The sequence below is a fragment of the Aptenodytes forsteri genome, unplaced genomic scaffold (genome assembly GCF_000699145.1).
Source record: "Aptenodytes forsteri isolate BGI_AS27 unplaced genomic scaffold, ASM69914v1 Scaffold62, whole genome shotgun sequence".
NCBI classification, from domain to species: domain Eukaryota; kingdom Metazoa; phylum Chordata; class Aves; order Sphenisciformes; family Spheniscidae; genus Aptenodytes; species Aptenodytes forsteri.
Window position 1 is genome coordinate 2,694,545 of NW_008794595.1, and position 22,809 is coordinate 2,717,353.

Consider the following 22,809-nt stretch of genomic DNA (forward strand, 5'->3'; position numbering starts at 1 on the left):
ACGGTGGCGGCCGCCTGGTGCGTGTGGGCCGGGGGGCAGCGGGCCCCACGCCGGAGCGCGTCCGGCACTGCCCCGCCGGCCTGTAGGAGCCCCTCCGCAGGGCATCCCCTTCACCTCAGACTGAATAAACGACGTGACGCGGCCCACGCGGTGTAAGCAGCTCACGGCACCCTTCCGGAACGTTCCGGAACAGGAACGTTCCGGAAGGTCTGGGCCGTGCCCTGGATGGCCACCGGTGATTGGAGAGCTTTCCTCTGCTGTTGCTGCGTCCTGAGAAACTCTGGTGTAGCGATGTGAATACAGGTGTCTGGTGGTGTCAGAGGCTGAAAAGTTAAAGGAGTGCCCTGCTTGGAGCAGGTGGCCGTGAGAGCTGCCACCTCCCGTGGTTTCTGGGAGACTGAAAGGCAAAAGACGGGTGTTCTGTGCACGTGTGAGGCAAAGGGCTTCACGTAAGCATGTCTTCATGTGGGTTCTGGAGAGAGAAGGCTGCTGGAGGAAGAAGGGAGGACATGTCAGTGTTGCAGAACCCGGAAACTGAAAAGTGGAAGCCTCAACATGGCAGCGAAGCCCGGGATGGAATGTGAAGAGGGACTGAATTAGTTGGAGTGTGGCGTGCATCCATCTGAGAAAGCAACCCTTTGTATATGTTAAAATGTAAAACCTGAGGAGGAAGAAGGTAGTCTACGAAGAGGTGAATTTAAGGCGAATGCTGAAGGGCAGAACAGTTTTCCTGTCTGAGACTTGATGGAGGGTGGAATAGTCTTTTGGTAGATCTGGTGAAAGGCTTTAATTTGAGCTTTACTTTACTCCTGGGATGAACAGTGTGATATCAGAGCGCAGAATGAATGAACTGGTAGGCCTTTTGCTGCCTTTGACTCCTGCGGTCACATTAAATGCACCTGCAGCAGTCTTGCTGTGTCATAAATAAATTGAGGTCAAACAGAGAAGAAAATACATAATTTAACTTAAAAAAAATCTATTTTGACATCTTTATTAATAGAATATAAGATGTAAATTTGCACTTTGAAAGAGTCTTAATGTTTGGCAATAGTTGTAAGCTTGTGTTGTAGTAAGCTTTCAGATGCGTGTTTGCACGTGTTCCTACAATAACAACTTCAAGGACATGAATTCTTTAGACTGGGCAAATTTGCTGTTATTTGCCATATTGCTTGATAGTACTTCAGGATAATGGCAAGCCCAAAACTGTGACAAGCTTTATCAGGCTGCTGATAATCTCAGGAATCAAAATTCTCAAACTGTTTGACGTGAACCAGTTAGACATAAAAAAATGAGATCATTATGCATTAATCTTTAATTGAGCATGCATTTGGGGGTTTTGTAGTAGAAACCGTGGCGGGAAGGTATATCAAAGCTCGAAATTACCACGATCAAACAACAGCAGGAGCAAACCTGCAAACTGTTGGCTTTTTGGCAACAGTCCTGTTCTGGTCCTCTTCAGAGGACCTTCAGAGGATTCTGACTGCAGTGGTTCAAATGGAAAGAAGATAGTTTCTTGAAAATGTACTTTGGGAAGCCACGGTAGTCGCTATGACCTGTTCAGCCTCAGCAAATACCCCCCAACCAGTGCAGTATCTCTACACTACATTCTGTGACGAACACTTGAGCGTCGTCTGATTATCCTTTAGTTGTCATCTTTCTTTATGGGTGGATTTTTGTATTTAGATTATCTCCACCCCTAAGACCTGGAAAGTCCAAAGTACCTATGTACCTTACGACAGTACTACAACATTTCTGCCTGCGTTGTGGGCAGCATCAGAGAACAGTGTTTTAAAAACTAGGTTCTCTCTTCAATCTGAAAACAATGTATGAAGATGCTTCTAATGCAATTAACTTTTCAGCTAGGAAAGTGCAAATATAATGTAATTTTCAAACTCCTTCCTGCAGCCTGTGCCCTTCTGTTGTTTCATGTTACTCTGTGTTAAGTTATGTGTAACAGCTTGTCTGCACACCCACAAAGGAGCACCGAGAGACAGTGATGGGGGAGGGAGAGCCCAAATAATCCTCTGCCCTGGATATTCCCAGGCCCATCACAGGCCCATCTCCGCAAGCCCAGAGGAGTACAGGACACAGCGGCAGGCAGGAACCCAAACTGCAAACTCCCAAGAACGAACACTGTATCTGGGCCCTTCCCAGGGCTGCCTCAGGAGAGTCTCAGCCCCCACCCTGTGTCCAGGCGTGAAATCCATCACCGTGAGTCATCAGGAGCAGCTCTCTGGATCACCTTTCAAGTGCTGCCAAGGAGTGGGACACATGATGGGATGCAGGGGAAGAGCATTTTCAGATTGCACAGGACTTACTATAGGACTTCTTAGGGGAGGAACAAAAGGCAGGAAAAAGGAGGGATTAGGTGATACAGAGGAGGGACAAGTGTGGGAAAATAGAGGGGCAAGGGGATAAAAAGGTTGCATGAAAATAATTGACTGGTTGGAATGTTTGGCTGCACCTGATCAGTGCAGTCTGTCCTGTCTTCTTACTAAATTCATTTCTGACTCTTTCCTGGGTAAGGGCTCCGTGTGTGTCTGAGCCCAGTGGACCTCCATCCTGCTCAGCCAGAGAAGGGAGCAGGATGAGGCTGTTGGTACTGTCACCAGAGTTTCTGTAAGTTTTCTGAGTGTCTCTCTGATCTGTGTGGCCAGCTGTGTATATATATGTGTGTGTGTGTGTATGTATATATGTATAGATGTGGTGCATACATGTGCTCTGTGAGCATGTGCCTACTGAGAATGCATCTTTTGCATGTTTATAAACTGAGCATTAACTATTAACATTGCATAAATGCATTTTTTACAATTATTTTCTTTTATAAGGAAACAAATACGGGGAAGGGAAGGATATGAGTATAGGACATGGGTAGCCTGAACTTTATTTTAAATGGGCCTGACAGAATTCCCTGCCGGAATTGCCCTGCAGAGGTTCTTGAGCAGGCGTGACAGGTTGGTCAAAGTTTATAAACTGCAACAGTGTTAGATTAAGTATTTTTTTTTATTTCTTGGAAAATACGCTGAGATCCAGTGGCATTTCTTACTACTATTTGCCTCACTAATCAGTATTTTGCACTGTTACTCCAAATGTAGTGTTTTGGAATATTTTCTAGCACTTCAGCAGTTTTAGAGTCCCCCCAAAACATTCTCCATTGTTTTTTCCACAAATAATAGAAAATGCAGCGGTATTCTTGTTCTGAAGGCCTTCATTTTAGATCTCTGCGTGAACTGGTCTTCTATTATTTTTATCTTGCCTCAACCAGAATCAAGAATCTTATTAAAAAATATTTATCAGAGAAGCTAGTGAGGTGGAAAAAAAAGTCATGCACTGAAAACTCCAAGGTCCCTTACAGAAGTTTTTGTGGTATTCAGTTTATCCCTTTAGCTGTCTTTTCTGCCTAAAAGGCACACTTTCAAAGCTGCTGAGCTTTTTCAGGCATGTTGTACTAGTCTTTTGTTGCATGACAAAGCTGCTTCTTGGCTTACAAACACTAATTTCTCCTGAGTGTTATAGCATAGGTTCTTTTTTTAATCTTACTAGCAGTGCTGAGCCATGAGACCCATTGAACCAGTAGACTTTAGAATAAGATGTATTAAAATCCTCACAACCATGAAACATACATTTAGTTATAATAGTGGTTATATAGTATTATACGCAGTTACTGTGGAATAAAGGTGAAAGATGGTTTAATACTCTGGATACACATTTAATCAGCCATAATGCTGCTCTAGTGTAATATACATTATTAAATTAGTTCAATGGTAATAGTTATGCAATATAGAATGGTGGAAAAATCAAAGTAACAGAGCCTCGAAAGTTCTGTTAATATTACTGAAGTTAGTCATCAAATGTAGAAATAAAGGATCAGACCAGACTTCTGGTAGAATACTGTCAAAAATAACAGATCTTGGAAAATCACATCTGTCTAGAAATTACTGACAATAACTTTCCATTCGGTGAGGGATTTTATTTATGAGTATGCCAAGATTATGCAAGGATAATACCATATAGACGTTTCACAGATCGAATGGGTATTGTTCCTAAGCCAGTCATACAGAAGCAATTAGATGCAGTAAATTTCTGAGAGGAGAAAAATACAATGGGTGAGGTTGATCTGCAACAGAAAATAATTACAGCTCTGCAGCCGTGTTCTGTCTTTCCTTGATCCTCTGGGCGTGCATCTGCTGTGGTTTCAAATGGTTTGGGCTTCGCAGGCAGAAGTGGCAAGGCTGAACCAATGACTCCCATGTCTACAGTCACAGGCCACATGAGCGCTGGGGAATTCCCATGGTGAGGTCTAAGGCCAACGTTTCTGTATGAGAGCCTGTTTGGGAGGTCTGGAGGTCACTGCAAAAGCACATGGCCCTTTTGTGGATGGATACTGTTGCTTCCAAGGGGACAGATTCCTTATGGAATCTGATCAGTGGGAAAGGAAGAAGTTTCTGATTAGTTAACTAGAGAAAGTGTAAGAGAAAATGAGTGGAATTTCCTGGGACCTGATCAGGAGCAGGGTGTTATCCAACATACGTGTTCCCGTTTTGCCTTTCCTAACTTAGATTACTTGATTCAGTATTACAGATTTCTCCCACTTTCTTTGTAAATAAATGCATTTTATGGAACAGAATGAAAGGGGGAATTTAAAAATAAATGAAAGGGTAGATTTTTCCTGTTGAGAGTGCTATTAGCACTTGTAAGATATTTGGATGATTTCTGAAGCTTAAACTATAGATCTCCTTATTGTATGCTTTAAATACTAGACATTTTAATCGCTCATTAAGCTAATATATGTATGAAAGAATAAAGGTTGCATTATTCTCAGTTAATGTAATGCAGTTTTAGAGACAAACGTATTATAGTAGTCAATATAATGAACTCAGCCGAGTCTCCTCCCCTTTGCTGAGATTAATTCACACACAGAAAAGGAATTGATAGGTATTTTATTCTGCCCCAGCTGAAGAGCTACATTAGAGACTCAAATAGAGTTAAAGACAATGTAGCTGACTACGTTATCACCAGCTGTGTCCATTGGCACATTCGCATCACGGAGTGTCAAACCAATGTTTTACCACAGTGCGTGAGACTCCCCTTAGCAAGAAGAATGGCAACTGGGCATGCTGTATAGCACTGACCGTGGCCCATCTTGCTACCAGAAGCAAATACTTCCTCACGTTTTGACTTTACTAGTTGTCTCTTGTTTTAACCAGGGACATGCTCTTATAGCCCATATGCCAAACTCCTGATGAAGTTGTGTGGAATTCTCTTTGGCTAAGATCAAGGCATTTAAATCAATTAAACAAATCCATGGTGTTTACATGCTTTAATGAATTTAAATGATCTTTATGGATTACATTTTACGTAAATGAAGATTGCCTGATAAAGATATGCAGAATGAGTCCCTGAGTTACTGGCCAGATACTGATATCTCTGGTATACTGAGTAATGACTGACATTTGGCACTGTTTTCTGTGGCATTATCCCTGAGATACATAATTTCAACTTAGGTAACTGTATTTCTATGAAATGATTGTCAGAGAGCTCTTGGAAACTTTGCTTGTTTAGAAGTAAGAATTTATTTATGTGTTTATTTATTTTGCTTAGTGTGCCAGAACTGACAGCTTTGAAACTGTTCCCAGTGTGAAAATAAGGTCTTCGAAATACGATTCTCTGGCTCTACTGATTAGCTGAACATCGTATGTGTTTAGCAGGCTGGGAGAAAGAGAATGGACTTGCAGCAACTTTAAATATTGTGAAAATATTAAAAAGACATACTTACCTGTATATCTGTGAAAGTGACAAGATGAGTTGTAGTTAATACCAGAAAACAAGAAAATTTGAGATTCAGTTGAGTGAGTGAAACTGGATCTGGTGCTGTATCAACCCAAGCTTCCAAATGAAAGGGGAATCATTTACTGTTGTTTAAAATTTAAAAGTGGGACGTTGGTAGACTTCATCAGATTTCTAATACTCTATTTTAAATAGCTATTGTGACAGGCAATACCTCTGAACATGCATGATAACAAAGTAGTTTGCCCTGATCAGACATATCACAATGAATGTCAAATTAATGTGCAACATTAATGCACTCCTGGAATTACAATTTTATTCATTCAGAGCTCTGGATACATTGCTGACAGTCCCTGTGATTTAATTCCGCAGAAGTCATGATTAGAAATTCCAAGGAGAACAAGACATGCTGATTATCCAAAAATCACTTTCATTGTTAACTGTGGAGAAATACTGAAGTGAATTTTTTCTCACAGAAAGCAGAGGTAGCTGTATATTTATGCAGTGGTGCCTCTTTAAATTTGTTTTTTCTTTGTTCATTTTTGTGGGTGAGAATGAGGGCTCAGACATGAAAAACAGTAGCTACTCTGTTCTGTTACTATTTAACACTATAGAATTGATTTTTTTGTATGTACATAATTTCTTTTGATTACTGGGAATCTTATTTTGTCCTCCCTAAGAAATTCGGATAACTTTTGATTTAGTTTTGAAATATTTAATAGAAAAATCAGAGCTTTTCTCCAGTCCTTACTAAGGTAAACATACTTGCGGAACTTGCTTGAAGTCATTAAACAGGGCTTGCTTATATGGTCCTGATGAGAAGGGGGGCCAGGCGAGCGAGAGTGGGTAATTACAGTTAGAAACATTTCCTGCAGTTGAGGCATTCATAATGGCTCTTTTCACTGTGGATTATCCAGAGTCTAATCGGAGTAAAGTTTACTTTCAACCCTTTTCCTTAATGAATGCACTAAGTTGTAATAATATCTTAAGAAGTTTTTTTAACTTTAATAGCATGGATTTGGATACTGTACTGATACTTCACAGTCAACAGCTCGGATATGGATTGTACTGATACTTCACAGTCAACAGCTCATCCCTTGCCATCTAGTAGAAACAAATTGACATGGGAAGAGATTATGAAGAATAACTGCAAATTGCCATTTGAAAACTGTAACATAAGAGAGCAAATCATAAAAATAGATACTTCTTTTGTGAAGTAAAACAATAGTTTCATTAGTAGTTTTAGTAACAGGGAGTGATAACATAACTCAACCTCAATCTTCTGCAGTAGGAATACCTAAATGGTAATTTAGTAGAGACTAGCAATAAGTTGTCGCTGTGCTGATTTCCAGTGTGGGAAGGATGATAATCTGTAGAGAACATGAGGATGAAGAGTGAGAAATAACAAAACAAATCATGTTTATTTATTACAATTTAAAATTTTATTCCTTTTGGCGCTGTTCATGTTTGGTTTGTCTTTACTTTCTGCAAATAAGTTGTATTTTATAGTTATAGTAGTTCAACATGATTAAATGCTTTTTAAGACACAGATTAATGCATTTGAAGGCACGCTGGTGATTAACAAGTATTTTTGTCTCTCTGGCCTTGCTCTTTGTGGTCGTGTCTTCATTAGGGAGAAGAAAATATGTGTTTAACTACATCTTAGTTCACCTGTAGCAACTAATACCAGATAAAATCCTCATTAAGACAAAGTCAGTTTGTAGTTTTAAGCCAAGTTAGCAGCTTTGAGTAAACTCTTGTTCGCTCTGGGCCCCCTGATGTTGTTGGCTAACAAAACTGCAGACTGTTTTTTCTCATCATCTGATTAATAGTGTCTATTTTTCACACTATCAAGCATCAGTAACTTTGGGTGGCTAAACAGTGAAAGTCCTCTGATAACTTAGTTACCGTGAGCCAATAATGCAATTATTTTGTATTTTCACGGGCAGTATGTAGCCTTCTTGTTTGTGCGGTACATTTTCCCAAAAATCTGAAAAGAAAGAATTTTGTAAATGTAGAGTTCAACTCTGAATCATTTGGGTACTCAAAAGTTCCATTAAAGCAGGTTCTCAATCTTCATTGGCTCATAGTGCCTTGTTCAGTCGTAGGATTTTATTAACACACAATGACAAAATATAAAAAGTCGTGATGTGGTAAGGCAGCTATAGTTTTCATAGATATTGAGTCATTATGATTGGATTTCAGGTCGATCAGGGCTTTTTGTATAATGTTGGTTATCAGTAGATGATGGCTTTGGGAGGATTGGGTAGAATTCAGTCTGGTTCTAAAAGCAAGCATTGGAAAAGGTCAAAATGCCAGGTCTGTGCTGGAGGTCAGGCTGTGCTTGCCTCTGGTTGAGGCACTGCGCTGCAGATCCCTAGTTACAGGACCCAAGTGAGGGCCATGTCCCTTTAGGTAGTCCATGAGGACAAAAGAATAGGCTCAGGACCTTCCAACCCCAGCCAACAGCCAGGTAAGCCCTTGAAGGAAGGGCATTAATCGAGGATAGCCTTTGATGCCTGATCTGTGGGCTTTCAGTGACAATGTCAAAGTTCCCATTTTTTGTTCTAGTGCAGAACAAAAATATGAGTCAAAACCTCTGTATTTCTTGCAAGATGCAGTTATGATTTTGATAGTGTTTTCATCACAAACTGGTGAAGAGAAAGTAACTCTACATTTTGCAATTCTGGTATCATTTCAGTGTAGGACTGAGGACAAAATAGTGCTGAAATATTGAAAGGTGGCTGCTTACTTACATGAAACTGATTTGAAAATTGGATGCCTATTTTTGAAGGTAATTTCAGTTGTGGATTCTGCGGTGCCCATAGATTAAGTCTGCTGGTATTTCAGTGCTTGGATGAAAACCCGTAAGTACTAAAAGTGCTGTTTGAAAGGTAATTTGAGTTATTTTACTGGGGGGATGTTTATTGGCTGACAGTCTAAAAATGAGTCAGCTCTATTAACAACCGGTCTTGAACATATCCATTAAAACTTGGTATTTCATTTGGAGAAAGCCACAGTTTAGAGAGTTAAGTGTGCAAACTCTTTTCAGAAGACCAGGGCCTGGAAACTGGCTTGCTGTTGGCACAGGTAAGTAATGAATTTTTTTGTAGAGACTTTCACCATTTGCTTATGCAAGCAATTGAGGCCTGTGGTCTGTGAGGGTCTCTGAAACCTTTAAAAAACACCCAACCCACTACATAAGACAAGAGAGTCTCATTCCCCCTGCCGCCACTGCCCCCGCCCCCCCCGATTTCTATCTTTCTTTAAGATAGAAGAATGGACATGGGTTTCTAGAGACCAAAAAAAGGTCTGAACAAATTTTACTCAACTTTTGATTTAATTTTTTCTACACTCAAATGAAAATTTGCGTTGAGAGAGTCAGCAGAAACATGGTTTAAGCCTATACAGTAAATTAAGGTTTATAATGATAATAATGATACCCTGACTACTTAGGTTGTTTTCTTTCCTAATATTTGTGTTAGAAATGCTTGAAGTTTTCCCCTAAATAGATTAGAGAGGGGTACTTTTATGCTGACCTACTGGCATCTCAGTACTTTGTCAGTATGATCTCTATGACCTGCTCTATTCGTGGTCTGCCAAGAATATTTCTTTTTTTAGGACCTAATCCTGCCACATATCACATTTGCAGCTTTGCATAAAATAGTTTACCTGCTTTTTAGCTGCATTTGTGTTCAGCCACAGGTCAGATTGCACCAATAAAATAGTGGAGATTTTCTGTATTTTTATTTTCTTGCTAGCATCAAGTCCGTTCCTTTCTTAGGCTGCTATGGAGTTGGGATGAAATGCTAGGGTGCTAGATATTTTTTTGAAATGAGCTCCACAAGAAAGAATAGAGGGAGAGGAGGAGATGGAAAAAGATGAAATAGTTAGAACAGAAAGATCACCTAATCTCACAGCATGATCGAAGAGATCTTTAGCTGTGTCTGAGCTACGGTGGTGTATCCTGGTCCCTTGATTGTCCAGACTCGGCAATTATTCGAAAATGCTCCCACTCTTTCTCCTGTGTGGCTTACTTTCCTTTCCCTGCAGTCAAAATTTGGAGGGTCAGAGGACTTACACAAGACCCACGTCTTGCTGCAGGGCGGAACCATGGGGCAGCTGGAATGTGCACCTAGAACTGCAGTTTTGGAGGTACTTTCTGGTACCACAGATAGATGTGTGGGCTGCAGACTGCTTGGTTATTGAATAACATACAAAACTCAATATCCTTTCTTTCAAATGCAATTATTCAAATCAATGCCAAGAAGAGGAGACTGGGAGAAGCAGTAACAAAGGTGTGGGTTTTGTTTTTGAGGAAAGAGGAGGCTGGGAATGTGTTTGAGGGAGAACAGGAAGATGGAACAAATGTAGGTTTATGTGCAGCGCTACACATTCAGAGAAGGAACCCTTAGATTAAAAGCTGAAAAGGGAAAAGTTCTGTAGTGCAATGAACTGTGTCCTGAGGTATGTATAGCACAATGCGGTTGTGAAGCTAAAGCGTGCCTCTAAGCTCTCTCATAATAACTATAATCAGCATGCTCACCAAAGAGTAGAACTTGGTCCTGTATTTTTATTTCATTGTAATACAGTTCAGATGTAGAAATTAAACAATAGCTTTCTATTTTGAAGATAAATCTTACTCTTTATTTTCTGAATGCTAAAGGTGCTCTATTATAGTTGCATTTGCAGCAAAACTTTGCCTGTAAAAAAAATTAGTTATTTCCATGACTCATCTTGAAGAAAAAAATAATTCCCAGTACAACTTATATTTTCTTTCAGTTTTTGGGCTTTAAAAAAATTGGTCCACATCAGGCAAAAAGGTGCTGGGGTCCAAGCTAAGTTGTTGCTTGCTAGTAAGTTGAACAAGAGATTGGTTTATCTACCGCCTCTGAATATTAAGCTGAGGTACCTAGGCTTGACTATCCAAAGGCTGCTAAATCTTTCCATGCTTCTGCTTTCCATCCTGCAGGCAATAAGGTTTACTCACCCTTGTAAAGTCATTTGAGGTCTTGTATCTATGACAGTGCGAGTAGTAATTAGCAGTAATGCTGAACAGAGAGGGGAAAAAAAGGCTTAGAAGCACTGTATTTAGGGTTTGTTTTTTTTTTTAAATAATTGATTCTGACTTTATTTGCATAGCCAAATGATTTATTTCTGTACACATTGTCTGCCAGAGATTCCTGTATAATGTTGTCAAGTAATGAAATCTAAAGACACTATGGATTATTGTTTTGGTATATATGCAATGTTCAATGTAAAGTGGTTTCATGCAGAGAACTGAAATGAGACACAGATGGTTCATTTACACATTTATTTACTATCCTGCTTATTCTATCAGACTGAAATGGAGAACAATGCATTTATTTTACAGACATTTGACATAAATTAAACAGGTATTTTGATGTTGAACAATTGTACAGACTACAACATGCATATTAATATGTAGATTGGTGCAGAAATATTTAGTTGATCAGCAAAATCTAGTATGACAAAAATAATAATCACATTTCCTTTTTTATGAAGTTAAAATGCAGCTGATATGGAGACATTGATATGAATACCACTAAATGTGAGAAGTTATTAGTCTAATGGAATCGGATGGTTGGCTGAAAAAATAAAGCTATTGTCAAACAGTATTATCTACAAAAAGAAATTAAAGCAAAATGTTTCTAACAAATACAATAATAATGAAAAAAAGCATGTTTGATGCAATTACCATTGCAAAATGCCCTATTATTCCCCTGCCCCACCCCCAAATACAAACAATGCATGAAGCAAAAGCAGCATATTCTCCCACAAAATGTCTGGGGCATTTTGTAAAGGCAGATGAATGAGATTAGACAAGACTTATCACATATGCTTTTATCTCCTAGTGACAGTTCTTTAAAGAAAGGTATGTTGTTAATACAGCATTGTATGATGAAATGTTGCTAATTCTGTAGAATTGAACAATAGTGAAGACACTACTATCGCGCCAAGAGAACTTGAAAAAATACTGTTGTGCTTTTTTTGTTTGCAGCATTCAGAGCATTCACAGAGGAATACAAAGTAAGGTTCATTAAACTCAATAAAACTAATAATAGTCATGCTACTGTATCTATGAAACTAACACAGTAATAACTTATAAACATGAATTAGTACATATTTTTAGTTGATATTTACAGTGATCTTAAAGCAATAGGCTATGTATTCAACTCTCAGGTTTTTTGTACACTAATCCCTCCATGTTTCAGCTTATCAGCATGGCTCCTTTGACTTTTGAAAGAGTTACATAGGTAAAACTCTGCATAACTCTTTGAAAGTTTAGAGGTATAAATCCAGAACTCTGCATCCTAGCAGAAGTACCCATGATTGTCCCCAACAGTGTTTTTTTCTTTTTTTCATTTTGTAATATGTGTTAGAAACTGTTCCTTTTGCCTAAAGCTATAATATATTGCTCCATCCTTCAGTGTTATACAGGCAGAATTCCCATTGGCTTTCTGCTTAAGGACTTCAAGAACAGGCATAAATGTTTTGTATTCTGAACCTCCACTGAGAGATGCTATCTGAGCAAAACTTAGAGCGAAAATATAAGACATATGTCCTTCACCTTGCAATTTTTAAAACTGTAAGATAAGGAATAGGCTTTTTGTTTCTTGCATTACCTTCCACAAGATACATCCTAGACATCAGAGCAACTAAGCACACTATCAAAACCCTACTAGCCCCCCAATTTAAATAAATTTCAACCGATGATCCAAATGGAAAGATATCTAGACATGGTAGATCGGCACAAAATACTCAAGCTGGGCTTCTGATCCTCCATCACTGCTTAGCCATTTGCACAGCCATTTGCTTTTATTCATACCAGTATAAACTAAGAGTTACTGTTAAGTGAAATAGGGCTACTTGCAGTCAGTTTAATCGTTCCACTGATTTAACGATTTTGGAGTGAGAGTCGATGCAGGGCTGTCTGTACTGTCTTAATCAAATGTAACACCAACTTTAGAGTAAATTGACTGTAGAAATAGGCAGTATTTGAGAGTGTAACCACAACTATCCAAGGGTTATCAAGAATTTATTGTTTAGATGATTCCACCTGGAGGAATTCTTAAATTGGAGAACACACTGGGGACAATTTCATCTTTGGCTATATATTGCTCTTTTTATACAATACCACTGATGACAATGGCAAAATCCCAAAAAGGGATTTAGCCAAGACTACATGGACTGGAGGTAATAACCATGGTAGAGATAGTCTATGTCTGCATTAGCAAGTAGTACAACACAATAGAAGCAGATCTGTTGAGGAAAACAATTTGTGCTGACAATTTACACTATGTGTGTCAGGGGTACTATTGTGGACTAGCTCTAGTCTGGTACCAAGGCCTGAGTGCTTCGTACTGGTTGCAGCACAGGAGGTGCCCTCATGGAACAAGTATTCTGGTTCAGCTTCATCTAAAAGTAATCCAGTTTGCAAGGTCCAAGATTGCTCTGTGATTGAACCAAAGCACGAGAAGCGGGGATAGCTGAGAGATTCACGTTAAGAGAGCTCTCCCGATTTCCACTAAGTTGCCAGTGTAAACATAGCCATAGACTTCCAGATTTAGAAGTGTACGTTACTCCTGCTGATGTTAAATATGTATTTAAATACTTTTTGAGGTAAAAAATTACTCTAATGAAATTAATTACCCAGACTGCTCTTAGATTCAGGGTTTACATTAACCACAGGACTACAGTCAATGTCTAAGGTAACAACATGTCACCGTTCTGTTTGGTTCATAGGTATAATTAGGATAATCTTACCTTTTTGAATTATCCGTTAGCTAATAGCATGTTCTTTAGCTACTTTTAATTAAAAAAAGCAATAATACTTGTGTGCTACTTCCTTGTTCTACAATGGGATCCATCTGGATCTGTATTAGGTGTCATAAAAGAAAATTAAATAGCAATCAATAATAATACAGGACTATAAGGTATCACTGCTGTTTTGGAAGAAATCTCCATTGCACTAAAGGGTAATACTTCTTAAATATCATAACACAACATTTCAAAAAAAAATTATTTAAACTTGCAACAGAACAAATACAAAGACAAGTATGTTACTCCACCTGCAGATGTCACATGGTGTATGACCACTGAACAAGAAACCATCACACAGCGCAAGCAATTTTGTCTCTGCCTGTCAGTCACCTAACCTTTCTTCATTAAGGAAGCCGATAGAGTAGCTGCGAAGGATTCGGCTCCCAGAACACCTGAGCTGTTTTAGAATATGAAAGGATTTCAGCTGGAGCTTAAACTGAGTACCACTAAGTAATAAAAACATATTGGACAAGAGACAAATATTCACACTTACACTGATGGCTCTCTTAATAGCATTTAGCAGTCAACTGCTTTTACAAAAGCTCTTGCAGAAGTACTGAACAAATGCATTGAAACAACTTGCAGGTTGAGGGGGACACTGGAGGAGTTGGAGCATTTTAAAACTAGAAAACATGTGAAGCTGTGAGATGGTGTGGCTGCAACAATAACGGAGAGAAATGACAGTTCTTCTTGCTCCTTGGTTCAAATGCCATAAAGTCCCATCTGGCCATTTGCACCAGGCTACCAAAATGCTTTCCTGATGAACAAGACACATCTATCATCTCGGTTGGTGGGTTGTCTTCTAACTGCTCCCAAGAAGAAGAGAAGGTTGGTGTTTGGAGGGCAATGGGAAGAGATCCAAAGATCAACAAAGGTAAGAACACACAGTATCTTCTTTTTCAGGAAAGTCTCCTGAAAAACGATTACAGAACAGATGTTCATGTAGCAGGCGAGTGGGTAATAACATCACTGAAAACCTCAGTAGAGACCCGTTGGTTCTAGGATAAAAATTAAGATGGGGTAGGACTGGAATTAAATCTTTTGCTACTGTCACTTTTACCTCATTAAGTGTAAACAAGGACTATTTTATATATGTTTTATTGTATCTCTTGTTTATATAGTATATTAAAACATGCCTTGTTTACTTACAGTTTTCTGCCTTTCTTCCCCCTTTGCTGTATTTGCATTTCTTGCTTGGTCTGTGCTGGCTACTTTGAAAAAATCATATTTCTTGCATTTTTTTTGCTTTTAAAATATTTTTTGCATGATCAAAATGTTGAACTTTATTCTCTATCCGAATGACTCAAAAATTATATGAATGAAAAAAACCAGTCAGGTAGGCCCTGGACATTTTTACCAGGCTGACTGTATTTGCAATAGGGCTTGAAAAAGACAACTGGCTTTTGTACTGGACTGTGGTTTAGAGATGAGGTTGAAGGAGTTAATTAAATAATTTGAAGGTAAACCTTGTTTCAAGTAGACCTAAGGAAACAGAAGCTCAGTCTACATGTTGGAGAAGAGACCTACTTTTAAAAGAACTAGTTGTTTTTCATGGAATGAAAATATGTTGCCCAGTGTTACCTGTTAGGAAAAGACTCAAGAAGCCAATTGCTATTTTGATTTATGTATGTTACAGGCAAAAATACAATTTTCTGTACACACTTTTGGTTACGTAATATTGTGCTAAAAAGCTCTTCAAGTCAGTTGCTCTAGTGTTACATCAGATATCACCTCTCTAACGTCACTAATGTTTGAATTTTGAGACCAATTTTGAAGTGAGGACACAGTGCATTTGATTGCTGCATTACCACAGAGGCTCCTATATTCTATACAATGAAGCATTAAAAGGCCTTTCGTGTTTTTATTTAAAAAAGTGTATTTTATATAAATTCTGTAGTGCAATAACTTCCTACACCATGTTACATTCTTTACGTTATATGCTTCCCCTGTAAACGGCTTTCCTGTATGAACTTCCTTTGCAGTTTGTGCGATATATTATTCCCCCCACCCTAGATTTTTATTAATGTGACTATTTACTCAAAAATTGTTCAGATTACTCTGTGAACATCTTTTAAATGTGTACATTTGGTTTCATCATTGAAAAGGAATTAAAACTTTGATTCAGGATTCTGCAGTTAGTATAAAATATAAAAAATAGATTGATTGCAAAGCTGTCTCCCTGAACAATCTTCATTTTCCAGTGATACGAAGAGTCAGACCCCTTTCAGGTGCACAGGGGAGTAACTTCATCTTAAGACTCCTTAAGTTGTTTTGAAATTCCACAACTGTTGGAGACTGACTCCAGAAATCAAAACCAACCCTCCCCTTACTGTGGTGAATGGCTAATAAGTCTGAAATGGCTTCGAAGTTTTAGAAAAACAGAAAAATATACTCAGGTAATTTTGCATAATTTGCTACCTAGCAATTCACGATGAATGAAGTGATCCTGGACTGCACTTCTGACACGTGCTGTACTGGAATGAAAGCTGGGTCCAGTCCTGCAACTGCTCAGGTAAATGTTTTGATCAGGAATTATACGTGAGCTAGGTGTTCAGGAGTGGATCCCGTGTATACAGTCAAGACTGGAAAAACCAAATGTCTAAACCTGTGCTTCTGGAAATAATATTCAGCATAGTCAAAAGTATATAATGAAATTATACCAAAAGCACTTCTAAAGCTTGATCCTTTTCCTTCCAAGATTTCAAAAAAATACAACATCTCTTAATAAAAAGAATTGCATTTCCTTTGCTTGTACAATTTCAAAATAAATGTGCTTCTCTGAAAACAAAATATGGCAGTCAATAAGGCCCGGGTCTTCTCATCTGATTTATATCGTTAAAGATCCTGTTGATTTTAATCGAGAGAGAGAGACTCTTGCTGTCCTCATTTATATTTCAGTCAGTCCCTTTTTCCGTCAGACTCCCATTGGTTTCAGGGGAAATTCATCTGCACAAGGGTTGAGGCTTTGATTTCACCACTATTGAATTAGTGACTTTAATAGGGCAGAATCAGGTTTGCATAAAGTTTAGCTCAGGAGAGCTTAAGGAATCAAATCTCTGCTCCTGCAATACGTTCCCTATGGCTGGACTCCTCCCTTTCCACCAAGTGGCACAGATCTGAGGGGGCTTTTCCAAAGCGTAAGGGTCACCTGGGAGAAAAAGCACACAGTAGGAACACAACACAGACCTCAGTCTTGCCAGAACAACATAATTATCTCGAATGGGATTTTTCTGTGGATCCAGAGCATGGGATCAGATCCCATTTGGACTTAATTTGGTCTTCATTAGTTCACTAGAATGTAAAGGCAGATCGAACAGGCCCATGTGATTTCATAAAACTGCACATAGAAAATACAGACCAACACTTTAGGCATATAAAAATTGACTGGCATTTAGTTTTAGTCACTGAAAATATCTAGGAAGAAAAAAATAAAAATAAATATAGAAGATTAATGACTATAAAATACTCAAGAGCTAAGTTTTGGAACAGTGAGATACAGCATGATTGAAAAATGTTAAGCAGAATGCCATATAAATAGGTAAAACTGAATGCAGCAACAAGTTGCAATGAACTGCAACTAAGGGCAAAAAAATTCATTTTTATTTTGAGAATTAATGACCAGACATTGTTTGGAAAAAACAACATTATATTCCCAGTTTTTCAAATGACTGAAGAGACACTTCAACATTATCTTCTTATAGAAATCAGAAAACTTATGGAAATACAGAATATTTTTTTTTTTTAAACCACAGGATTGTGCTCTGCTCATTGTTTGGCTCAGCCACCAGAATCCGTATTTTGGGGCTTTTCAAACTTGCCTGCTTTCCATGGGCCAGGCTTGAGTGAGGTCTGTGGCATCAGCCCAACCGTTTCAAGCTGAAGGCAATGTTGCAACAAAAAGGCTTGCTCTTTTACATTAAATGCATTAGGTGCCTGACTTTTACTCATTTAAGTGACAGAAAATGACATACAAGTAAAAATTAACCTAGGTCCGCTACGGGAAGTAGAAGCCTGCTGTTACAAACCACATGTTGGTTGGTCTAAAGTGCTTTTAAGGCTTCCATTCTTGCTGTCTCAGTGTCTTTGCAAAGCTTGCTGTTACAGTGCTGACCTGGAGGAAGCCTTTGCTCCCTCCGTGCACGGGGAAGTGAGAGGCCCAACCTCCGGCAACAAGCCTGTGGAGCAGCGGGGAACTGATGCTAGAATTTCTAAACACCTCCTCAGACTTTTAACTGCTGGACTCTCTGGCTATTAGCTGCGAGGCTGGACTGCTGCTCTTACAAAACTGTTGTAAGGGAGTATCCAATTTCAGCAGAAAATTAGAGGACAGCAAAGAAATACCTGTATTCTGTTTTCCTAAAAACCAACCAAACAAACAAAAGAACATTTTGTAGGACATGCCTGTGTAGCGGCATACCTTTGCTTGTGATTAGGATTAATGAATTGAATAAACTTTTTATGATTTAGGGAATTAAAGCGATCTATAGGCTTTTTTATATTATAGCATAGGAAGCTATTGGTGCTGGATAAAAAATGAATAGCTTTTTTTCAGACAGTGGTTAGATGGGTGCTTTGTAATGCAGGCTTTGGTTCAGCATCTTTCCTTTACAAAGCTGAAGAATATCAGAGAAACCAAAGATGCTTTGGCAGGATTGACACTTCCCTTTATTTAAGTGTGGGGGAAAGCCTATACTCTGCTTTTGGAACAGCCGTGGGCGTATGGGTTGAGGCAAAGTTGGTGAATCAGGTGACACCTTCTGTGAGTCCAAATGATTGAACTGAAAAACACAGACGAACTTTGGGGCATGGAAGACCTGGGGCAACTCACATGTGCTTGAAACCTGTTTTTTCCAGCTATATGATTTGTGATAACAAAAGGTACTACTTCTCCCTACAAAGCTTGTCTCTTATGTCCTTACACCATAATGTCTTCAACAACATTGCCATTATTGAAGTATGGGCACTGCATGTAAAGAAAAGGGAAAGACAGCTTAAAGATCATGTAGAAGCAAATATTGTTAAATCAAAGGAATAAAAGAATGTGGGTAATATTTTTTTTAATACCAAGTTAAAAGAAATATTCTAAGAGATTGAGAACTTTTGGATATGTCTATATAGCCATTTGGCACTATTTATTGCCACAGGAATAACTCTTACATTTTTTTTATTTTAAAATGGAGCATTTATTTTTCTTAGTTATGAAATGTTGGCAGTTTTCTATAAAAATATCAAATGCTTCAAGTTCTGGTCATTAAATCTTTGCTTTTCCTCACAGGATCATTAATTAAACTGACAAATGCAATAACTAAAGTTATGCAAATTAAAAAAAAAATCATGATTTACAGCACAGATAAACTAAAATACTGTAAGTCCTTAATTAACAGATATACTCATGAGCTTTGTAACAGAAAGCAAGATACGTGAGATGCTTTAAGTAGAAGTTGCAATTTTGCAACATAAGTCTATACAAAACCTCCAGGCAGCACGCTGTGAAGGAAGTACCTGTGTCCCAGGAAATGCTTTTTCCATAAATCCTTGTTAACAGTAGCTTTCCCCCCAGCCCCGAACTATTTACAAATATATGCATTTTGCAAGCTCAAAGCACCTTGTTTCACATCTTTATGAATGCATGCATTGACATTTCATCCTTTCATGTGCAAATTCTAAAATTCATTGTAACCAAGAAAACAAAAATGTTAAAAGAGTTCAAAATCTGTCTACAATCATAAGTGAAAGGATCAAAAATGTCAGATGTTGCAGAACACTGGCTCCTAACAGAGCTCTCTTTATTTTATTCACTGTTCTTGAGTCTTTTTTTCCCCTTTTTTTCAGTTTGTTACAAAAAGCAGTCTTTTTTTTTTTTAAATTAAACAGTATTTAAACTAAACAACTCTTCATGCCATGCAAAAATAACATTTTATGCACTTTTTTTTGAGGCTTTCCATGTTTTAGTTCATAGGCATTACTAACTGTGTTTTAAGAAAAGGTATTTTTATTGCTTTCGTAACTAGTCACATGCTAGTTTCGCGTGTGGGACAGTAACCAGTTTCTCCTGGACTTGAATGAATTTCTGGGGCAAATAAATGGTTTTCCATTTTGTGACCTTCTTGGTTACTGTCTTTCTTTACCTCACCCACAGCATGGTAAATGTCTTGGGTACAGTTGTGGCTTATGCTTTTGGGTGAAGAGCTGACCTGTGGCTCCTCTGTTAAATGGCTGCCATCACCGTGTTTATCCCCGCAGCAATTTGTCTTGATATCCTGTTGCTTTTCATGTTTTATACCATGTAACTCCATAAACTCCTCTTCTTCTCCAGTGTCTATTTCAGTGAAGCTCCTCCTCTCTTTCGAAGGGAAAGTGAAAATCTTTTGTTTGGGAAAGAGAGGGGATGGTTTTTTAACAGGTCCCTGACAAAGTGCTGATGCGTCAGCACCAAGTAAAGGTCGTTCACCTTGGGGTGAATTTTCTTCTAGGAGAATGGTGCTGATGTGCTGAGGGGTGGCCTGTGTGAAGTCTGCTCCTGCCATTACTGGCAGCGGCCTTGCAGTGCTCGGTGGAGTTTGTGGAGCACCACCTCTACTGTCTTTAAAATTAACTTTAAGGGATCTAGATTTTAATGGGTTGCTACCTTTCAGGGAACTTTTGGGGCTTTCCATGGCAGTGTCTAAATGCAAATGACCATGCAAAACAGTTTGGGATCCTCTGCCGTCACTGATAACAGCTCTGTCGATTGGATTATAGTCAAAGGTGACATCAGTTGGAAAAAACATTCTGTCTCTTGTGAACGGTATAAACTGAGAACTCCTTACTCTTTGGTTGTCTTCCAGGTTAACAGCATCAGCTGGAAATCTCATTTGCAAGTGAGAGCCAGGAAACAGAGAAAGGGGAGACCTCTCAGTTTCCGTGAAGTCGGTCGCACAACTGGCAAAACTGTCGATACTGGATGTGCTTCTGATGTCTGTTATGATGTCCGTAGGTCCAGTTGGCAACGGATCTCTCTGACCTGTAACTTCTTCCATTTCTATTTCTTCTTCATACACAGGTGGCTTTGCTGACTGGTCTTGGTAACCAGCATTAAGATTAGGCTGAGACTGAGTTTTAGTAATTTCATTATACAACATCTCCAGTTTTTGGGCACTGAGGTGCTGCGGGCTGGAGGATGCTGCGGCGTTGTTTAATTGCTCGTGGGAGTCTTGTTGACTAACTTCTTGGTATTTGTTCTCATAAGACTTGTTTGAGCTTGTTTCAGACATTGTCCTTCTGGCCCATTTCCACCGGCTTGGGGACAGGTGGTTGTCATCAGGTGTCTCCTTTGGATTGGCCGCTTCTCCAGGCTTACCTGAATCTACTGCTACATCTATCATTTCCATACTGCGAGCAAAGGCATCTTTCAGGTTCATGGAGACAATACTGCCATTTCTTTTAGCTCGCTCAAGTGCTTCTCTCCTCTTAATTGCCTTCTCCTGTCTTTTCTGCTCCTTATAAAACTCTGAGAAATTGTTCACAATAATTGGTATGGGCAGGGCTATGACCAGCACTCCAGCGATACAGCAAAGTCCTCCAACTATTTTACCTAATAATGTCTTAGGATAAATGTCACCGTATCCTACAGTAGTCATAGTGATTGTTGCCCACCAGAATGATGCAGGGATACTGGTAAATTTTGTAGCATCCTCATCCTTTTCAGCAAAGAATACAAGACTGGAAAATATCATTATTCCCATGGCTAAAAATAATATCAACAAGCCCAATTCATTGTAACTCCGCCTGAGCGTAAAACCTAAAGACTGAAGGCCTGTTGAATGTCTGGCGAGCTTAAGAATCCTTAAGATCCTCATAATACGAAATATCTGAACGACACGTCTGACGTTTTGGAACTGCAGGACACTTTTATTGGACTCCGTGAGGAAAATGGTGACATAGTACGGCAAGATAGCCAGTAAGTCAATGACATTTAATGGGCCTTTGAAGAACTTCCACTTATTTGGTGAGGACAGAAAACGCAAAAGGTACTCCATGGTAAACCAAGCAATACACACAGCTTCAACGTGTGCTAGCTGAGGGTTGTCATTTGGCTGCCCAAATTCATCTATTTCTTGAAGCTCTGGCAGTGTGTTAAGAGACAAAGCAATAGTGGACAGTACGATGAACAGAATGGACACAATGGCCAAAATCTGTAAAACAAAATAAACAATGTTTTGGTTAGACGGATACAAGTGTATTTGTCAGGGCTTGCTTAAATCCTTTCAAATGTGCATGTGTCAAATAAACTCAGAATGGTGGAAGCTGCTTCAGCTGCGGCATTCATTATTTTGTTTTAATGTTTTGATTTTTGCACAGAGAGAAAACATTAGAATCATCTTAGACACGGTCAAACCCTGATGGGTTTACTGCCTGCAGTAAGCCAGTTCATTTCAGAAAGCAAGCCATGACTGTCTTACCATTTTTAAATTACAATGGGAGGTGATATTTATTATTGCAAGGTACCAAGTGAAGGATATAAAGTTCCTGCTAATGCGCAGAACATTATTAATTTTCTGCATTAAGTATAATTATGTAAAACTTGACACAGTGCAGAGAAGTGATTGGGAAATACCGTGTGCAAGCTGTCAATTTAGTACTACATAGTGCACACCTTCCTAGCCGTGCGTAAATTTATGAGCCAAAAGTCAAAGTTAAGAAAAAAAACCAAGAAGCATTGTTCAGGAGACTAATCCTGCTGAATTGTCATGTCTAGACGAGTTTCAGGTGCTGCAAGAATTGAAGGCATTGGCCCTGAATTAGGCTGAGAGCAAGATGTTAAGAAGTAAGCAGTAGTATGAAGGTGAACCCAGTTTCTCATCATGATTAAAATGTATAAGTAGACGAATGCTTCCTAGAAATAATGTTTCAATGTCTGTCTCAGGAGATAGGTTTTCTGAAATATTTTGTCATTAATTTTGATCAAGCTCAGGCACCTCCATACCTCACAGCCTTCCATTTTGCGTGGAATAGCTGGTCATTCTCGTTTACAGAACCAATATTATGAGAAAAGAAATGAATCTATCAGAGAACCTAATGGTTTTACTACGAAGTTTAGTTATTTATACTTGAAGGAATATGGGCAGCTTTGAGATAGTGCGCAAAGTGTTAAAGAAGTGATGCAAAAAATATTATAACACTTTACTTGGAAAAAAA

General features: G+C 38.8%; 1 protein-coding gene across 1 annotated transcript in view; it reads right to left on the reverse strand.

Moving 5' to 3' along the window:
• Window positions 1–19,537: 19,537 nt before the first annotated feature.
• The window catches only part of KCNB2 (potassium voltage-gated channel subfamily B member 2), a 192,577-nt gene continuing 189,305 nt past the window's right edge, over window positions 19,538–22,809 (reverse strand). Inside the window, exon 2 of the mRNA XM_009272651.2 lies at window positions 19,538–21,806. Within this exon, the coding sequence (XP_009270926.1) occupies window positions 19,644–21,806 (2,163 nt within the window). The 3' untranslated portion in view covers window positions 19,538–19,643. The remainder of the gene's footprint in view (window positions 21,807–22,809) is intronic.